General features: G+C 49.0%; 1 protein-coding gene across 3 annotated transcripts in view; it reads right to left on the bottom strand.

Annotated features, from left to right (window-relative positions):
• Positions 1 to 19881, bottom strand: part of COL27A1 (collagen type XXVII alpha 1 chain) — a 141460-nt gene that overhangs the window by 26003 nt on the left and 95576 nt on the right. For all 3 annotated transcript variants that reach the window (XM_053996476.1, XM_053996475.1, XM_053996477.1), the window contains 9 exons: positions 17382 to 17435; positions 16994 to 17038; positions 16832 to 16876; positions 16565 to 16618; positions 15782 to 15835; positions 13457 to 13510; positions 11857 to 11910; positions 11077 to 11130; positions 9103 to 9210 (listed from right to left, as the gene is read on the bottom strand). In XM_053996476.1, coding sequence (XP_053852451.1) covers positions 9103 to 9210; positions 11077 to 11130; positions 11857 to 11910; positions 13457 to 13510; positions 15782 to 15835; positions 16565 to 16618; positions 16832 to 16876; positions 16994 to 17038; positions 17382 to 17435 — 522 coding nt within the window. The remainder of the gene's footprint in view (positions 1 to 9102; positions 9211 to 11076; positions 11131 to 11856; positions 11911 to 13456; positions 13511 to 15781; positions 15836 to 16564; positions 16619 to 16831; positions 16877 to 16993; positions 17039 to 17381; positions 17436 to 19881) is intronic.

Below are 19881 nucleotides of genomic sequence, written 5' to 3' on the forward strand. Positions count from 1 at the left end.
GTATGCTTTGGGTTACTGGCTTGCTGAGAAAATATATCTTCTTTCCAAGCCTCTTCCGTCAGTGGGACTATTTTTAAATGGTGATTTCTCTTTATATGCTGCATTCTTCACTAGAGAAGCATATCAGTACCTCCAGATGATGATGGTATTTGTGACCAGGGACAGTAAAAAGTTGCAGTTTTATTAAGTCACATGCCTTCAGCTATGCCAAAATATCCCAGGAAAGCAAAAAAAAAAAAAAAAAATAAAAAAAAAAATTATAGTCTTAGGTCTAGCATGTTTAAAATTTCATTGTCATCTTCAGTAAGGACACAGATTTACAAGGATTTTTTTTTTAGTATCGCCTTAGATATTCCCCTAAGGGAAAGATAATGGTTTATTTTCCAGTGCAAATTGGTTAATTTTTAAAGAAAAAGCAAAAGAGACTTCCAGCTGCTGATGGCCTTGACAGAAAAGTCAGATCTATTGCCCAGCACAACAGCAACGTTTAGTGGGAGCAAATAGATGAGCAGCTCAGCTTTAAATTCTCCAGACATCAACAGTTGAAATCTATGTTCCGACAACAACATCCAGAAAAACAAAACAAGGAAGTTGAATGAACTGCAGAGAGATATGCCCTGAACAGAGCCAAACAACAAACAGGGCTAAAATCCTGGCCCAAACTTCCCCACATCCAGTGATGCTCCTGCTGCAGGCAATGGGTCGGGGCAGTGGTAACAGAGATGTGACTCACCATCCTGCTTTGGCTCTTGGCATTCCAGAGGGCAAATGTGTTCCTGCCTTCCTTGCAGCACAGCACAGCACAGGAAGGAAGCTCTCAGGGCACAGAACTGGTGACAGAACTTCCCAAAGCTTGCCTCTGGTTGCTTCAGGATTGCTCAGGACTGCTGTGGAGCAGGAGCATATTTTCAAACTATTTTTTTTTTTTTTTTTTTTTTTTTTTTTTTTTTTTTTTTTTTTTTTTGGTATGTCATTGAGTGAAGGTCTGAGGTCACTCCTCCCTCCCAAAAATAAGGCAGGAAGAAACAGAACCACCAGAATACAGCTACTGAGCAAAGGAAAAAAGTGACATGGTGACAGGGCTAAAAAAAGTGATAGTTTGAGGCACTGGATGTAAAAAGGGCATGAAAACTAAAATCAGCAATAAAGGTAGGAAGCATGAACCATAGGATGACCATGCCCATATTGTCCAGGCCCAGCCAGTGAGCTCATTTAAAGGGAAATGAAAAAGCCCCATATAATTTCCTACTGCTCAGCAATGTCTCCATATGAGAACCTCTACTTAATAAACTTTGATCGAGAGAAGCCTCCCCCCATGGAGGACAGTTCACAAGCACTCAGGAAATTAGTGGGATTATTTAGGCCGGGCATTTGAAGACATAAATGTTTTGGATTTATAAGAAACACATTTCATAATCACTCTGCCTAGCAGTAGTCTGGAAGGGGAGGAGACAGGGCAGCAGCTCCTGAATGAGTATGGGGAAAGAAGAAAGACTCAACTGTTCTCGAGAAGAAAGACCTGATTGTACTGTGAGGTTCAGAGGGTTTCACTGGGAGCACTGGGCAGTAATGGGCTCTTGGCCTGCCTGTGGAAACCCGAGTGGGGAGTGCAGGTAGAGCTGGCTGTGCTCAAAGAAACAGCAAACTGGGGAAATCCTATAAAAACGTCTTGGATGGCAAGACTACAGCCAGAGTCGCTGTGACTTTCCTTTCAGCTGAGCTCCTCAGCTTAAAATGGAATCCAACCCAAAATTGTGTATCCTGAACTCCCTGCTTAAGAGCAAACTCTTATCTGCATGCAGCTGTTGCTCTGAAACTTGCTGCTTTTGGTTTTGTGGAGGAAGAGGTCTATTTAACTTGATTTTTCTGAGCAGCCACAGTGTAAGGCAGCAAAGAGTCATCTACAGAGCAGTGCTGTGTGCTCTGAGCTGCTCTGGTTCAGTCTGATAGCTCTGAACTGCCACTAATTTTTGTTTCTGGGATAATTATTTTTTCCCCCCCACTCTCTTTGCCTCTACTTCCTCATCTCTAAGAAAGCACTGGAGACAAAGGTGCCACTAAAATGCTTGATGGATGAGTGAGAAGTGTAGGAAAAGTGCAAGGCCTCATTCCCACTGAGCTGTGAAGCTTTCATACACAATGAAACCAAAATGCTCCAAAAAATTAGTGTTGGAATCTGACAATGGGAAAGAAAAGAATAGAGAGAGCACCTGGGCAGCACAACTCTGACTGACACTTCCCCCAAACACTAAGGGTTAATATCTTCCTTTTGAAGGACACAGATGCCCTCGGGTTGTGGAAGAGGAGGGGAATGAAATCCTCTCTTGCAATAAGGAGGGGAATCTTGGAGCAACTGCCCAAAAAGTGTGTCTCCTTCGTCTGAGTCAGGAAAGAAACTGTGCCAAGTCAATGGGATTTATTTCAAATTCTGGCTCATTTTGACTCCTATTAACTCTAAACAAAGACCAGCTGGGATCAGCCTGCCTTCCCCAGCAGCAGAGCCTGCGAGAGCCAAACAGCCCCTCAGCTGCTGGAGAGCAGCCTCAGTTGCTGCAAGCAGCAGTTCCCTTGGGATTGGGAAAGCTCTGTGATTCCCTGTAGGATGCACAGGGCTCACAGGCAACCCTGCTCTACTCCAAAGGTGTCAATGGATTTGGTGGATTGAGTCACAGAGAGCAGAATAGCAAAAAAGGGGGGAAAAGCCCCACACAATAATATCACCTGAACAACAAAATCCAGCATGTACCTCTTCATTAAATGGGATGTTCAGGAAAGGCTGACCCTGGGGCCACCAGCACTGATTATCAAAGCAAGAGGAGAAGCTGATTGCAGCTATGGGCAGAGGTGACCAGGGATGCTCACGTTGGGTCTAGGAGGGGAAGCAGAGAGACCCAGGCCTGCAGCTCCACAGAGAGGCATCGCCCTGACTCTTTGTCTCAAACTCTTCAAAGCAGAGGTTTTCAGCATATTTGACTGCATTTCTGAGCAACTTTATTCACCTTTGGTTTTTGATGCAGGACAAATACCTGCTTATGGCTTTCCTGGGTGTTGGTCTGCACGAGTAATGATATGCCAGGGCTGTAACTCAAGGACACACCATGGCCAAGTGCAAACACCTTCAGCCCTGGAAACTGGGCTCCAGTATAGAAGCTGATGTAGCAGCTGCTGGAAAGGACAGGCTGTAGGGCAGGGGCCTGTTGTGATCTCCTGGGCCCCCTCTGCCACCAACTGACCTCCTGCATGACCCCACTTTACTGTCTTGTGCATCTACTCCTAACACATTATTCAAGGGCAGGATTTGGAGTAACACTACTCATTTCCTAAGATTAAGGGTGTGAGGACCTCGCTGGTACCACAGACACACCGAGCCTGGTGTTCCCCATTCCTTCCTCTGCTCAGTCAGAGGGTGACCCCACACTCTCTAGCTGGGGGATTTTAAGAAATTTCATTCAAGTAATTACTCCATAGACAGCCCATGGTCCAGGGCACAAAAATCAGCTTTTCCAGGAAACAGCAGCTCAGTACATTATCAAAAAAACCCATAAATTTCTGCATGGAGAGCAGAGATTAAAACCAGTGGTGACTCCAGGATTGTCCTTCTGCAACCTCAGTGTTTTCAGGGAGCTGAATGCCATGGATGTGGTGCTGCCAGCTGTGGCTGAGCTCATGTGTATGCAGAGAATGGCTGGATTCAGCGACAGCAGAGCGAGGCGCTTTGTTGCAGAAAACCTTTGAATCATGTTTTCAGTGGCAGGAAACAGAAAAGAACAAAGAGCAAAAACCACTCTGGGACAAATTCTGCTGTAAGTGATGTTTGGACAACATTCTACAAGAGCAATGTGTCAGATGAGGAGATGCTCCTGCTCTGCCCTGGCACTGCAGAGCCCACAGAGCAGCCTGGCATTGCAGGAGCAGCTCTGCCAGCTCAGAGCAGAAGGTCCATCCTGGCTAGCAAGTCCTCCTTCCACTTCAGGATTGTAGCCTGTAGATGAGAGAGGGACAAAAATGTGATGGGAAGGATCCTCAGGACACCATCCAGAGCTGTGTGTGGGGTTGCTGCTGCTCTGGGGAGCGACCACAGCACCGGAGCCAAGAGCCACGAGTTCACTCCACACTCTGTACTGAGCTGGAGAGTGGCTTGATCTTGTGAGTCCCCTCAAAAAACCTTCTCAGCTCTCCAGCCCAGCCCAGCCCTCTCAGTCTACCCTCTTGAAGAGCAAATGAAAGGACTTTGGATCTTGTTGCACCACAGCAAAAGGATTTACAGCCCTTCAAGCACTTCTGGGCTGATGGTGCACATCTGCATGCCACAGCAGGGCGGGCAAATGCAGCAAGATCTTCTCTGATGTAATTGTTTATGGCAATTCAGACTATTGGAGTGTCTGGCTCAAAGCTTTCTGAGTCCTGACATGGCTCGAATGACACTGCAGATAGGATTTCAGGTTAAAATTGAAGTGGAAAGAACTCAACTCCCAGTTTTGCTGAACAATGAGGGAATTTCTTGTTTCAGAGCATGTTGTATTTCAGTACTTCCAGGCTCTCCAATTGCTTTCCTGGAACTGCAAACCCCTCGCTATCAGATGTCTGCCATGTATGGCAAGCAGCACATTACACAAACCACAGTGCAGAGCCACAGAGTGCAGCTGGAAACCCATCACCTCCCTCCCCCAACCGGCCTGGGCCTTCCTCAGCCACCGCTGGACTTGTCATCCTCCCAGGGAAGGGCTGAATGCCACATTTTCTATCACTGCAGAGGGGAAGCAGCAGAAGGAAGCACTATTTGGAGGAAGAGGTTGCTGTCAGGGCCCACTTGCCTGTGACCAGGTTGTTGGTGGCACACCAGTGACTTCAGCCTCTGGCTTTTACCATCCTCTGATGCAATGAGCAGCTCTGATGGGCAGTCAGATCCTTTGTGAGTGCAGGTTACTCTCCAGGGATGTTCTCTGGGTGTTTCAGGCTCTGTGGCACTATTCCCCACAACCTTACAGACGAGCAGATAAATTATCTTTTTTATTTTGGCAAACCACACCACGACACTTGCCCTGCTGATGGATGCCTTGCCAGAGTTCACCAGGCTGTTGTACTTTCCAGTATCCCCACACAGTGAGGAGAATATCCTTGTTTTGCCTTGCCCATACAAAAAGTCTGAATTTCCAGCAGTTTCTCTGAATGCAGATGCCCAAACAGTCCCTGGTGCTCTGCAGAGGAAGGGGAAGGGACTTTCAGCCTTTTGTTGCTCAAACTGAAGGGTGAATGGCCATGCTCAGAAGAGAGTCAAGGTCAAGTGAAGGCAACGAGTTTGTGTTAGAAGACAGAAACCACTGGGAGGAGATAATACATGGGCAAGCAGCTCAGGAAAGGTACACATCTCTGGAAATTCCAACTGGATCTTGCACTGGTGCTCTGATTTCCCTCTTATGGCCAGGGGGACAACTGGCCCATTCCTCCGCTGATCAGGAACTGGGGCTGAACGGAGCAGTGTGAACTTGGACAAAGTGACCAAAAGATAGAGGATACTCATTTATCTCAGCTCCAGCTGCCTCAAGCCCTGCCAGCCACAGCTGTGAAGCTCATGGACCATCTCAGCTGCCAGGTTTGTTTGCTGAAATCCACTGGCGTTGAAACACGTACAAATTACCCCTGGAGACTTGACTGGGGCCTCCCTGCTGCTTTTTGTTAGAGATTCAAAACCACAGTGGAAACCAGTTTTCAGATATGTTAATGCTGAAAATGGCTGAGCCTAGTTAAAGCTAAAGATCTCTGAAAAATGTTTCCTGAGCACAGAGGGAAGTTTGGTTGTGCTCAGGCAGTCATGTGCTATCAGCATCAGGATGACTCTCTGGAAAATGAAGCCTTGCTCAGGAAAGCCAGATGTGCCTGTGCTGACCCCATGGACCACCAGGTGAGTGTCTCTCTTCTGCAGGACCAAAAAGAGCAGCACAGACCCAGCTTCCTCCAGCTTTCAAAGTTGCTCTGGGGTACATCCCTTCATCTGCCATCTCCAGGGAGCTCCAGGACTGCAGAGCCTCTAATCTCCTACCATCCTTCATGCTGGCCTGTTGCCACGTTAGGTGTGAGCTGGTCGTGCCAAACTCCCCAGCTCCTATACCTGCTCTGCCAGCACCAGCCTCTGCTCCAGCCAGGATATACAAAACAGGCTGAAAATGTACCAGCAGTGAAGTCAGATCCTTTCAGAGCAATCTGGCACCTCATTTCCTACATCTGTCACAAGGACACTTGATAGTGAAGTGTCACATTCCTGTAGACATAAGCAAAATAAAGATTAAGACTAAACATTTCCTTGGCATTAAGGACAAACCTTCAAGACATGCTGTGGCTGCAGAACCTTGTGATGAAAAGGGTTTTTCCAGAGGCTGTTGCTGTCCATGGAGGGCATATCCCTGTGGGTCCTCCCTCTGGAGTAACACGGGGACAAGCCAAGGTTTAGGAGAACCTTGACTATGTCCACAATTGCAGATGGGCATCAGCTTCCTCAAACACCAACCTCTTTCAGAAGCAGAAGATGAGCTTCACACCCCCAAATGGAGCTAGAGTTTGGCACAGGTAGCTGCACAGATCCTTGTGTGTGCATCTCTCCTACTAAGGGCACAGAAGCATCAACACCTTCCCTGTCCCCTTTGTAGCTGAGCGGGATATCCCAACAAATACTGGAGCTGAGGAAAACCCAGGAAAACATCAGTGGATCCAGCAGGAATGTGGTGAAGCACAGATGTAAGGACTTGGGGGTGTCATGCCAGGAGAGGCCAAATGGAGATGCAATAGCTAAAAATGAAGTTCTTAACACCATCTAAACTGATTATTGGACAGCATTACACTGTCACATCAGAAGTGTTAAAACCATTCACAACAGGGTGGTGTGGAATCACTCTGTATCTGCACACCCAAACCAACATGCTCCCTCTCCCTGCAATCCAAGCACCTCCAACACCTTCCCCAACCAATTTCTGTGCCACCATACAAATCCTGGACAGGAGTTTGTCACCTTGATATCTGCCCTTGGGCAAACAACCTTCATGACTTCCCCATGACAAGATTTTTTGTTCTCTTAGTCCAGTAGCCTTAGAGACTTCTGTGCATTGTGCAGTTTGTGGTGGGCTGTGCCTGTGGTGGCTTTTGCAGCACATCCTCCAGAGGATGGCTTGGCTGGATATTCCAGCTTCTAACCCTCAGCTGGAAAGGAGGGGCTTGCAGTTATCTCTATCTGAGCTGTAAACCTTATCTTGACAGAAATCTGAGGAAGATCCCACTGATATTTCTACTCTCCATGGGAATGTAGAATGAAATTCTCAGTAATGGGAAGAGGAAAATTATTTGTGCTTCTGTCAGAGGACTTCCATATTTAAATGACCTCAGTGAGCACAGGAACACCAGCCTGTGTATTAGGTAACAGGGTCTGGCAGGGCAGGCAGCACTATCTGGAGACTGTGCAGGTCTGAAAGTCTGCCTGAGTTTAGGAATAAGGAAATACAAAGAAGTATATTAAAATAGTAGATGGAAATACAGCATTCTACAGTAAAAAAGGCAGTGATTATGAGCAGGAATCTTGGCTCTATTGACTCCTTTAAAAAAAAAATAAAACAGAAAACAGCATCATGTTCCCAGGGACATGCTGGCAAACAGTGCGGACAGAGTCTGACAGAATCTGTATTTTATACTTTATAACTTAATATGGCTTTTGCATGATTTTAGTATTTTTATTGGTTCTTAAAACATACACAATATAAACATGTGAACCAGCCAGAAGTACAGCACATGGAGGGCGACTGTCCAGCCGTGCCAGCCTGCAGCTGGGAAGGAGCTGGGGTGTTGGGGACCACCCTTGCCTGTGCTACGATCCCAGTCCTGAAAGGGCTCCCTGTTGGGTCCAGGGGCCTGTGGCCAAGGGTGGCCTTATTTGGGGCAGGACTACAGACTTATTCTGCACATTTATGGGGCTGCACGACAGTATTAAGCCAATGTTTCCACTTTCTAGTTGAGTCAGTGCTCACATCCCAACCTCAGCCCAAAAATAACATAAATCCATTTCTTTTGCTGCTTCCATCCCCTCACACCCTTCTCCCTGCCCTCCTTTTAGCCAGCCACAACACCACCAAGAGGAAAATCAATGTTTCACCATGGAGCATCCACCCAGGGCTCGGCAGTACCTGCTGGCCCTGCTGCTTCACACCCATTTCAGAGCTTTCAGAGCTTCACACACATTTCAGAGCTGCCTTTACACTTGGGCTTCTTGTTCCTTTTCCACAGATGTGTGGGGTTGGAGCTGGTGTGTTCCCCAGCTGCATGAGGGGTAGGACACGTGTCACAGGGGAGCAGCGCGTCCCACTGAGCTGGGCTACTCCTCTGCTGAATGAACCTTGCAAAGCCCTCGCTGCTGATAACTCCGATCACAGACAACAATCACAGTGAATAAACCATGTCAGCAACCTGATAAACTCCACATTTCAAGCAGAAAGGCCTGACTTGCAAAGCAGCCCACTGGGGCACTGGGCAGAGCCTTCTTCCACCTGACACTGCCCTGCTTCCTCTCATCTCAGAGCCAGAATCAAACCTTTTCTTTCTACAGCACCAAGATCAGACCTCCAACTGAACCAGACATGCCCAGGATATTCATTGAGGATTCAGGAGTCATATCCTGCTGATTTCTTCTAGTTGTTTTCTATATTTAAGGGGGAAATCCTAGAAGGGAAGCCCAGAAGCAAGCAAGTAACCATCAGAGCAGGCACAAGGTGGCCAATTCCAAGCTCCAGGCCCAAGCCAGCTGTGGCAACCAGGGAAAAATCAGCCCCTCTCAGTCCTCTGGGCCACCCCCTCTAACAGCATGTGGCATTACAGAGGTGTGGGAAGGAGGCACCATTTCTCAAAGCCTGTGGCAGATCAGATTCACGTTCTCAAGTGTGAATCCTAGTTGAAAGACCAAACTCATCTCCTGGATGTAGTTTTTCATGAAAACAACCCACTTTACCATAATGTTTAGGACAAGTTACATCTCAGGTGAGCTCCTGCCCTGAGCAGTGCCCTGGTTCACAAACTCATCACTGCAGGGAACCCACGGGTCACCAAGGGCTGGTTTCACAGACTCACTCGGACACCTGGGATGCCGGGATATCCAGGAGCTCCTTCCTTTCCCTTCAGTCCTTCATTGCCTTTTTCTCCTTTCTCTCCTTCCGGGCCTTGCTCTCCTTTGTCTCCCTGTGGAAGAGAGGAGAGTGGGAGGTTTTCATAGCCACACAACATGTGGGTCACTGTTCAAAGCTCTTGCAAGGGAAAACCCCACCTCATAATTAATATTTCAGGAGTCTGAGAGGAAGAGAGCCTGCAAGGAAAAGGATGAATGAGGATGAGTCATAATACACTTGACATTTAGAAAAAGGAGCAAACCCAGGTTTCTTTTCTTTAAAATCTCTTGGCTGATGGAGAAAGAATTCCCCATTACACAGAGTAACCTGAACCCCTTTGCTTCTCCTGCAATAAGGCCTGAACCTCCTACGTGAATGAGGCAGTCTGACAAGATTTGAAAGTCTCCCTTGCCTCATCCAGAAGCACTGAACTTGGGATGCTGAAAGACTTTTAATAGGATGAGTTTGTCTGGAGCAGCTGCTCAGCTCCTGCTGCCAAACAGAAATCAGCCCAGGGCTCCAATAAACACTCTGTGAAACTGTGTCACTGTGCCCTGTAAAGGATCCATGGCCTGAGCAGTGGGTATCCTGTCAAATCACTGCTCTGACAATTGCAAAATCATAGAATCAAAGAATCATTTGGGTGGGAAAGACGTTTAAGACGAATGAATCCAAACTTCAACCCAGCACTGACAAGCCCACCACTAAACCATGGCCCCAAGTGCCACTTGTAGGGAGAGTGACTCCACCATTTCCTGTTATAATGCCTGGCCACCCTTTCAGTGAAGAAATTTTTCCCAATACCCAATTAAAGCTTCCCATGTGAAACCTGTCATTGAAATTTATGAAAGAAATCTGGCAGATAATAAAATTTCAGTATTTGGCAAGATCAACCAACTGGAATGCAGACCAGAAATACAATCATAGAAGTGTAAGAAGTAAATTTATAGCTGCTTTTCTTTTATCAAAATAAATAAAATATTGTAAATATTTTGTATTATTCAGTACTACCACTCAAAATTATATGGAGACAATGATAGAGGCCAGTTTTATACTGAGAGCAACATGTGCAGCCAAGCAGCCTTGAACTGAACCATTTTCCTCTTGCACCTGTGTTGGGAGAGCTCAAGAAGCTCTCATCTGGTTAAAGAGCACAGACACATCTGGTTAAGTGTCCAGAGACACATTTGGGGTGGAAAGAGCTAGTTTGGTTCAAGAGCTCCCGGGCACAGCCAGCAGTGCAAGAGAATACAGAAGCCTTGATTGTCCTTAAGGAGGATATTTTTGGTCCAGCATTCAGAGATAAGCAGAAGTAGAGACACATGGCAAATAGTTTAACTAGAAAGAAGCAATAAACTGCGTTGTTGTGGGATGGGCTGCTCTTTCTTTCCATGGAACAAAATTGTTGGCCTGTTTGGAAAGGCTGGCTGTGCAGGGACAGGAATCAGCGCCCTGTTCCAAAGGCAAGGTAGCAAACTCACAGCAGTGAGAGACAGAGCAAACCCTGAGTGAGATCCTGGGGCTCTGCCAGGGGAAGGGATCTGGTTTCTTTACTCTCTAACATTGTTCTGGTCAGTGGTGTAGGGGAGAGTGATGGACAATCCTTGATTTCCCTTGCCAGGCCCAGGAATTCCTGATTAGTTGGAAATTTGATCTGCAAAGACTCAAATAAAACAGACAAATTGTTGGAAACCAGATTTTGAAGAACTTGACCTTTTTGGAGATCTGATCGGATGCCAAAAAACGTGGGTAGAGGAGTGAAACAGGAGGGGTTTGTTATGTGTGCTTGCAGAAAAAGCCCTTAGAGATTGCAGGGCAGAGGTTTATTCCACAGAGGACCTGGTAATCCCTTCAGCCTCACCCTGGCTCTGGGAATCACAGGGACCTGAGTGCACAGGGATGTGTGTTAGAGCTGGACCTCCATGGGAGTGAGGCTTACCTTGATGCCATCTGGCCCGAGCTGCCCGGTGTCCCCTTCCAGCCCGGATTCTCCCTGTGGACAGAAGCAAACACCATAAGGCTGTGCCTAAATGTGCTTTTTCCTGAGCTTCCTGCAGCTGGCTCACAGCAGCAGCCAGGCTGCAGTGATGGGAGCCCAGCCCTGCACTCTAACACACGTCCTGTCTCATACCCTAATGCTGAGCAAGCTCTTCCTGGAGCAAGAGCAGGAATTCAGCCTCTTGCTCTATTCTGAGCCACAGTTTCTCCTCCATGGACCCTCTGTGACCTGTGGGAAGCTCTCCTTCCCTGTGGGAAAAGGAGCTTAGCCTGAATTCATTTAACTTGGGCCTTCTTCATCCTGCTCCAACAACTGACCTCAGTCCTGGGAAGGGACACAGCCCCTGCCAGCCTCAATCCATGCATTCATGCCCCCTCCCATGCCCACACAGTGTGCCCAGTGTTCCCTGCCTGAAGCTGCCTTCTGCTCCAGCGTGCCCAGCGCTGCACGGACACAGCCTGTGGCAAACAGCAGGGCTCTGTCCCCAGCTCTGCTCCCACACTGCCCCTCTCACACTCGGTGTCACACTGGCACCTGAGAGGCTCAGAGACACTGGTGAGCTCGGGCTGAGGGGCTCTGTGGGGAAGGTGCTTCCAGCACCCACAGAAGGAACAGATGCAGAGAACAGGGCCAGCCTGTCCAGGCTGTGGGACAGCAAGGACAGAACCTCTGGGGAACTGGTGAGGCACAGAAGCCCCACCAGAAGGTGGCCATACTCACTCTTTGGCCAACGAGACCTTGCTCTCCAGGGATTCCTAACTGGCCAGGATCACCCTAAAAGGAAGGAAGCACACACAGGGAGACAAGCTGTTTACTGACAGTGAGGGAGCGTCAAGTTCTTCCCACTGCACTCCTAATTTTGCCTATTTCTTTCCTTCTCCCACACAAACACCTTCAGCTGAGTTTTCAAAGGGGGTTCTAAGGCCCAGCATAGGGGCAGCAAAGAAGGACACATCTCACAGGCTCTGCTGCAAAGATGGACAGGACAGGGGTCACAGAGGGTCTGAGCTGCCTGCAGCTGCAGATCCAGAAGGCATTCTCTGCCATGGCCCTTCACAGACAAGCAGCAGGGTGGGTGCAATGTGGTGTGGTGGCAGACACGACCAGAGAGAGGGAGCAAAAAGTCCAACAGCTCTTTTAGGCCCAGTTCCAGAAGCACCTGAATCTTTGATAGCAGTAAATGAGTGAACAGAAGGAGCTGGCAAACAAATGGATCTTGCCAGTGTGGCACTGGGGGTAGGATGGCCATAGGGCAGCTCTCTCCCATTGGTGCCCATCCAAGCAACCTGCTCTGCATGGAAGAGAGCTCAGGAAATGCAGAGCATTCAAGGGAAAAAGGTTTGAGATATCCATAAACCTCATCCCACAGCAAACTGCCCTGCACAGACCAGTCTTGGTCCAGCTCCTTCCAGCTTGGAGAGGGAGCAGGACAGGACTCTCACTCCACAACTTCCCAGCAAGGCCAGCAGGTCAAGGGGTGTCTGTGCAAATCATCATGCCTGCTCCAAGGAGGGCCAGCCAGGAGCACTGGAGCTGAAACACTCCTGCAGTGTCAGGATGCCAAAGACACGGTAGCTCCAGTGAAGTGTCAGAAGATTTGCCAAGGAAAACATGGCAAAGGATGGGGTGGGGGGTGAGAGTGAAGAGCAGCACAGAGGAAATTGCATTTAATCCCCACATAGAGTTTGTTCAAAAGCTCTGCTCACAAGAGCAAATGTTCAGACCAAGTGGGTTAGGATTAAATAAAACCCCCTCTGAGCTGCCCAGCATTGGGATTTTACTCAAACAAAGAGATGGCTTTTATGTGGACAAGAAGGTGCATTCATGGTCTGCAGCAGGGCACCCTTCCCCCTTAACCATCAGAGGAGTTCAGTCCCCAGAGAGCTGAGCCTTGGAAACTGTGGCAGGACCTTGTCTGAGGGTATTTTTAAGTCTGAGACCTTCCTAAGACTCTTCTGGTTTTGAATTAGAAGCTGCCTGGATCTCTGAGTCTCAAGGACTCCTCTCTCCATTGAGGTTTTGGATCTGCAAAGAATTGAGCTTCATTTCCAAGGCCCTTCACAGCTCTTGAGGCACAAGATCCCAGGGATGGGGCTTCTCCCCAGCACTGACAGCCTCTCCCTCAGGATGGGGCTCAAGAATTTGTAAAAATGGTTAAAATTAACCCAGTTTTAGGTTTTTAAAACTATCTTTTATTGAATGCACAATCTGCTTTGGCTGCTGGAGCGTAAACCTGCAATGTCACTCAGTCCTTCAGGAGCACAAGTTGCCATTTATCACCCCACTCTGACAGAGAAACTGCTCTCAGGGTTTTTCTTACCTTCATGCCAGGTTCACCTGCAAGACCAGGTTGTCCCATTGAGCCTGGTGGGCCCTGGGAAAAAAAAAAAAAAAACAAGATAATGAAAAAACCCATTGTAACAAAGCAGAAACAAGATCAAAGACATAACTCCTTTAGCAGAGCTCTCCTGGGACAGCCAAGCCCTGGTTGCAATGCAATTACCTCCCTGGAGCTGGCTCAGGGTCCACAGCATCAAAGAGGCCCCTCGTGCCCGGGTTCTGGGAGGGCTCTGAGCAGCTCTCACACCTCCCCTCTCCCCAGCCTCCTCTGCCAAGCACCTTTCTCTGCTCCTTCCAATCCCTCTGCTTTCTAAGGTTAGTAACCCCACCAGGGAGCAGCACTGGAACCAGCTGGGATGGAAGGGAAAAGGCCCAGATTAGACTTGGAAGCTCTTTGCAAGGGTCCCGCAGGCTGGGCTGGTACAGCGGGTAACAGAAATGTTTGGCTGTGCTCTTGCTCTTGCTCCCTGCAGCCCCACCTCTCCATTCCCACTGGTGTGAGCACATCCTCTGCACCAACAGGCTCCTTCTGATCAGGGGCAAGCTGCTCCACATCTTCCAGCTGGGCCTTTGGCCCCATTCCCAAAGAGGCAGGGGCACGATGGTGCTGCCAACTAAAGGGAGCTGAGGGCTGCAAGGTGACACTGAGCCCTCCAGCACAAATTTTGGCCAGATTAGCCTTGACATCCATCAGCCAGCTGTCTCTGGCTGTCCAGGGCCAGCAAATATCCAAAGGCCAATGCCTGGGCTCAGACCAGAAATCCACAGCCCAGGCTGGACTGGCTGAGGGAAAGTTTCTCACTCTCACGTGGGCACACACTCTGGTAGAGGGGTTTGGCATCCCTCAAAGAGCCAAAAATGAGTGCTTGACCTGGAAAAAGATAGGAATTAAGATAGAAAGATGGAAGATGTGAGAATGACCTTGCAAACTGTTCTCACTCAGTCCAGCTCCATGTGCAGCCCCTGATTGTGGGGTCACAGTCATTCACTATCTTTAGTACCAAGATCTACTGGGAGCTTTCATCTTTGTACATTTGCTCCTACCTCTGAGAAGTGTGGGGAATGAGAGTCTGTAAAACAAGCCCAAAGATGGGACAGTAAAGCTTCTCTTTAAAGGATTTGAGTAGTTTATTTACTTATGATATTTGCATTCCAGACAACAATCTCCCTTCTCTTTACAGTTGGGAATAAAGGAAAAAAGAGCACATAGTCAAGGGAGCTACCCAGGGAATAAAGCCAATTCCTGGCTTGCTGAAATGGATTCAAGCAGAGGAGGGAGCAGGGTGTGTGTTGGGTTTGTGAACAAATGGTCGTGTCACGCAATGAGAAAATTCAAGCTCCAATGAAAGCAAAAAATCCTGCTTTGGTTTCTCCAGAGGTGCCAGTGCAGAGAAAGGCTCCTGGAAGAGTTACAGATTTGAATGAAGGTCTGTACTTTCTTGGTTGGCAGCATCCAGAGTGGCTCAGTAGCAGCTTTCCAGCTCCCCAGTGTGGTTTACCATGCTGAGAGCTCGCTCCATCCAGTCCAACAGCCATGAGAATGGAAACTTTCATGACTCACACACTTTGCATAGACTGCATTCAAAGCCACCTTCACGTCTGTGTTACAGCTCAGGACCTACAGAAAGGAGCTGTGCAAGGGGCACTGGCACATGTGATAGAAAGAGCCAAGACTGTATTATTTTAAGGGGAGTGAAATAAAGCCAAAAGTGCAGGGGAGTTGGGGGAAACCATGGAGGTATCCCCTGCACTCCACTGGGGCAGCGTTTGGCAGCTGCTGGTTGGTTTTGGAGTGTTTGTGTCACTGCTTCATGGCAACCACAGCCCAGCAGCACCGTCAGCAGCAAAGGCGTCTCTGAGCTTCCTGCACTGGCTGCCTTGGCCTCTGCTGGGGCTGCCTTGGCCATCTGGGCGGGCTGGCAAACCTGTGTGTGTCAGCAACAGCACCAGGGAGAGGGAAAGACTGGTACTCAGTCTGAATTGTGCTTGTATTGGCTCCCTGACTCTGCACCTTGGTGCAAAAAGTTGGTCCCTGCCGCCGTCACCTTTGAAATGTATCTTCTGTTGAGAAGATGGGTCTGCACTTCCACCAGCTGGGTGTCTGTGGCCTGTGATGTAAAGGGTGCTCAAATTTCTGATTTTCACCATTTGTTTTGGAAGCTGACTGTCAGACTTAAGGGAAATCCTTCCTGCTTGTTCCACACTGCAAGGTGTGGAGGGATGCTCCCCTGCACCTTTACTCCTCCCTCAGTCCTGCCACTCCTGATGGAAGGGGAAAACAAACAGCAACAAAGGTCAGACCTACCTTATGCCCCATTTCTCCCAAAGGCCCGGGTGGCCCCTGTGGTCCTTGGGGACCCTGCAAAATAGAGACACAAGGCTCTTTTCACACAACTGTTTTCATTTCTGAAGGGCCATCACTTCCATGGTCTGTAGGATAAAACTCTAGTTCCCTCCCACATCTCAGAAGAGTTCTCACTGTGCAAGATTTGGCTAGTGGGATGGAGAGGCCAGCAGTGGGTGTGCTGAGGCACCTTAACAGGCAAAGAGCTCAGAAGACCCTTCATCTTCCTGGCTCCCATCTGAAACAACTGCAGTGGCCAATCTGAAAGTGTCTGGTTTACTCTCTCCCTTCACAGTTCAGCACTGCTGGCCCTCCTTGAGGTCTGTCTTCCCCCAGTGACTCCCCCAAAGCTGTGGGCTCAGTTCTGACACCATCAGCCTCCCTCCTGCTCCTGCTTCCACTCCACCTACACTCCAACTCCTGTTATATCTGACCCTGTCCCAGACCCAACCTTGCCCTTCTTTCCTACCTTCCCTTCCAAAATCCACCCCAGGCCGTATCCTACACTCTCCCTGGTAGATCCATGGCTCCCTTTTACTTTCCAGGGGTCTGACCTTGTCTTTCCTTATGGCTCCTAGGACTCTAGCCAAGTCTTTCACATCTCTGACCACGCTGGAGTTGGCAAGGACAGAGAAGCTGGGAAAGGGATAAGGGATAAGTGGTGGGGAAGAGACAGACAGAGAAAGAAATGAAGTGTCTGTGTGCAAGGAAAGACAGATGGAGAGAGACTGATAAGACACTTGCCGGGTCGCCTGGAGCCCCTTTTGCTCCTGGAGGTCCAGAAGGTCCTTGGATACCCTAGAAAAATTAAAAACACCAGGGTCAGCTCCAACCCAGCAGCAATCCTTCATCCCTCTTGGCAGAAATGTGCACCTCAAAAGTGCCCCAGTGACAGGAGGGGAGAGGTGGCCCTGCAAGTGTGAGATAGGGTCCAGATTCTTCCTCCTGGACCAGGACTCAAAACTTAAGGACTTGAGGTTATGAAAAGAAGTAGAAGGGATGGACACTTACTGGGAAGCCACGTGCTCCAGTCTCCCCAGTCTCACCCATCTTGCCCTGTGAACACAGAGTGACAGCAGTTATCAGCTGGGGATGTGCTGACACACCTGTGGTGCTCTGAGGACATGTGGGTGTCCCCAGGGCTGGCAGCTCTGGCTCTCACAGAGGACATACCTGCAGCCCATCTGGGCCCACCCTGCCTGGCTCCCCTGGTCGGCCCTGCAAAACAAAAAGACAAAGACACATCCAGCAGCAGCAAAGCTGTTGGTGATGCTCTTCTGCCCCAGCCCACCTGCTCTTGCATTTTTGTGCATCAAATTTCCCTTCCAGTTCCCTGCAGCTTTTGAGAGGCCAGATGCCTGGGATTGTGCCCCAAGGAACACCTGTGGGCAAGGGCCCTGATACCAGTGCTGGATAGATTTTACTCTGGTTGCAAGACAGACTCATCCCTGCTGGTTGATCCTCATGGAGCAATTGAACATCCCTGTTCCTGGGGGAGGATGTGACCTTGATCCTGCCCAGAGCATTCCACAGCACAGCTGAGAGCAGCCTTGGCACTCACCTTGGCACCTCGCGCCCCTGGCTCACCTACGGGTCCATCAGGCCCTCTGGCACCCTAGAAGGAGGCAAAAGAGAGGCAAAAATAAGAACACAGAGGATATGGCTCACTGGAAAATCCAGCTGTCACTTTAGCCTTGGCCACCAGGACAGTCCATGAGATCAATCCTGGCTTAGCCAATTTATACCTGCTTGGGTTGAGCACAGCAGCTCAGAGCCCAGGACTAAAAAGATTCTTTCTGTGTTTTGTTGCTTCATTTCTCACTGTTACCAGCACACAGCACTTTTTATTCCTGTTAAGCCAACTACCAACCACTAACCCAAGCCAGAGGAGAAAAGCAGGCCAGGAGCAGCCTTATTTTCAGACAATGGTTACATGACTACAGTTTTGCAATGCACAGACAAACTTGCAGTTCCAGCCTTATTGACAGCAAACCTTTTCCTTCCTAGAAACCTTGCTTTTCCAACACCTTTGCCCTTAACCCTTGCCACACCACTCTGTCACATGGTCACACTGGTGGCATAGAGGTGCACAACCCCCACTGCACAGTACCTTCACATTGTCTTGTCAAATTCCTTCCAAAGAGAAAAGTGTATTTGCTGGCAGCTGAACTCCAAGCCCTCAGCTACAGCTGAGTGGTATTTAAAGATCTGGCTGCTGTTAAGGACCAGGCAGGTGCTTGTGCATTTGGAGGTAGGGAGGGTCTGGTGCCATGCCTGACATCTGCTCCTGGGTGTGTGAGTGTGAGGTGGGCACAGGGGCCTCAGGAGGTGTGTGGGACACACACCCTGCTGCAAATGAGCGGGTGTGAGTAGCTAAAATTAGTTCATGGTACAGCTTGGGCATCACTGAGGAAGGGGCATCCTTGTTCTTTTAGAGGATTCCAAGCGAGGAGAGCCCTGGGAAGAGGGTAAGGATATGATCAGAGAATCACAGAAAAAATGGATTGGGCTGAAAGGGACTTTAAAGACCATCTATCTTTCAAGGGAAGCTGAACACACAACCTTCAGCACCATGTGACCCCCAGAGACCAGTGTGTCACATGGACAGAGAATAAAGAGCCACAGTGAAGGAAAATAAAAGAGTTAAAAAAGGGCATATGAAGAGACTCTATTAACAGACTTCATGTTCGTAATCATGAGCTCAGTTAGGACTCTTAGGCACTACTGCAATATAAATAATAAATAAAAACACAGAGCGGTGCTAGAACGTAGTGGTAAGAGGAATTCTGAGAGCTGGCCAATGCAGAAAGGGAAAACAGGAGCCAATGTGCTTAATCGGGATGCAAACCCAGTGCCAAAAGTAATAACAGGGCTAGGGAGCCAGTGTGTTAGAAAAGCAACTCCAGGATGACAGGCAAAGAGAGAGACTCACAAAGAAAAGCAGTGTACAGCAGAAATGTATAGGAACCCTGCCAAATTATTACAGCAGACAAACATTGTCAATATAAAATAATGCAAAAACTCCTACTGAGCTTGGCTCAGAGGAGCAGAGACTGAATAACCGAGAGCCTGTATTGCACTGCCAGTATGGCACAGCTCTGAAGAGTGCTCAGCCTGGCCTCCAGGACAGACAGACAGACAGAGGGCTGTGCCCCAGATGGGATCCCCACAACCAAAGGGGTGTTTCACAGCTGGGGCTGTGCTGCACAAATGTCACAGCACCTCTCACCAGCCCAGCTCCCCAAGTGCTGTGGCTCATGCTGGCCCCTAGATCAGAGAGCAGTAAAGACCAAGATTTCATGAATCCATGTCCCTATAAACCTCAAAGCACAATGACAAAGACCAGAAGGTCGCTTAAAAGCAGGCTACTGACAGCTCGAGTCAGACAGCCCTGTTACTTGGGGAGGTGGAAGAGCAGGGCCTGGAGGCATCTTGGAGGCTGCCTGGGGTGACTGGGACACCCAGCAAATACCCAGACCTGCACTGGGAAGGGAGGTGTCAGCATGGCTATGATGTTGGCACTCTGGGAAAGCACCCTCAACAACCAAATCATCCTCCCTGGAAAATAAACTGTTGCCCTTTTCTTTGAGCAGCCACTTGGATATTTTGTGCAATTACATCTTTACTGTCTGAGATGATGTGGTGACCTATTAGTGAAGCAGGGGAAGGATGTGCAGAGGGCAAGGATTCCTTAGCTCAGGCTCAAAGAGGGAACAGGGATCAGAAGCAAGTGGGACATGAAAGTTACAGTGATGATCTGGATTAGAGTTGGGAAGGAAACTGGAATGAGGCTGGCCCCTCCAGATCCATCTTCTGTAGCCTGTCCTGCCTTGTCCAGCCCCTTTGCCAGTGCAGGGGCTGCTCTGAGCCAGGTGGAGGCTGTTGGGTGCTTTCAGTGATGGCTGTGGCTCTCATCAGGGCTGGCTGGGGAAGTGTTTACAGTATCCTCATCTCTTCCAGCAGAGCCCTGTCACCAGCATGGCAGGATCTGCCAGGGCAATCTCACTTTGCAGTAGTCACCTGCCTAATCCCATCACAGCACATCTCATTGGCATCTGGCC

Source organism: Vidua macroura, chromosome 21 (assembly GCF_024509145.1).
Source record: "Vidua macroura isolate BioBank_ID:100142 chromosome 21, ASM2450914v1, whole genome shotgun sequence".
Lineage (NCBI taxonomy): Eukaryota > Metazoa > Chordata > Aves > Passeriformes > Viduidae > Vidua > Vidua macroura.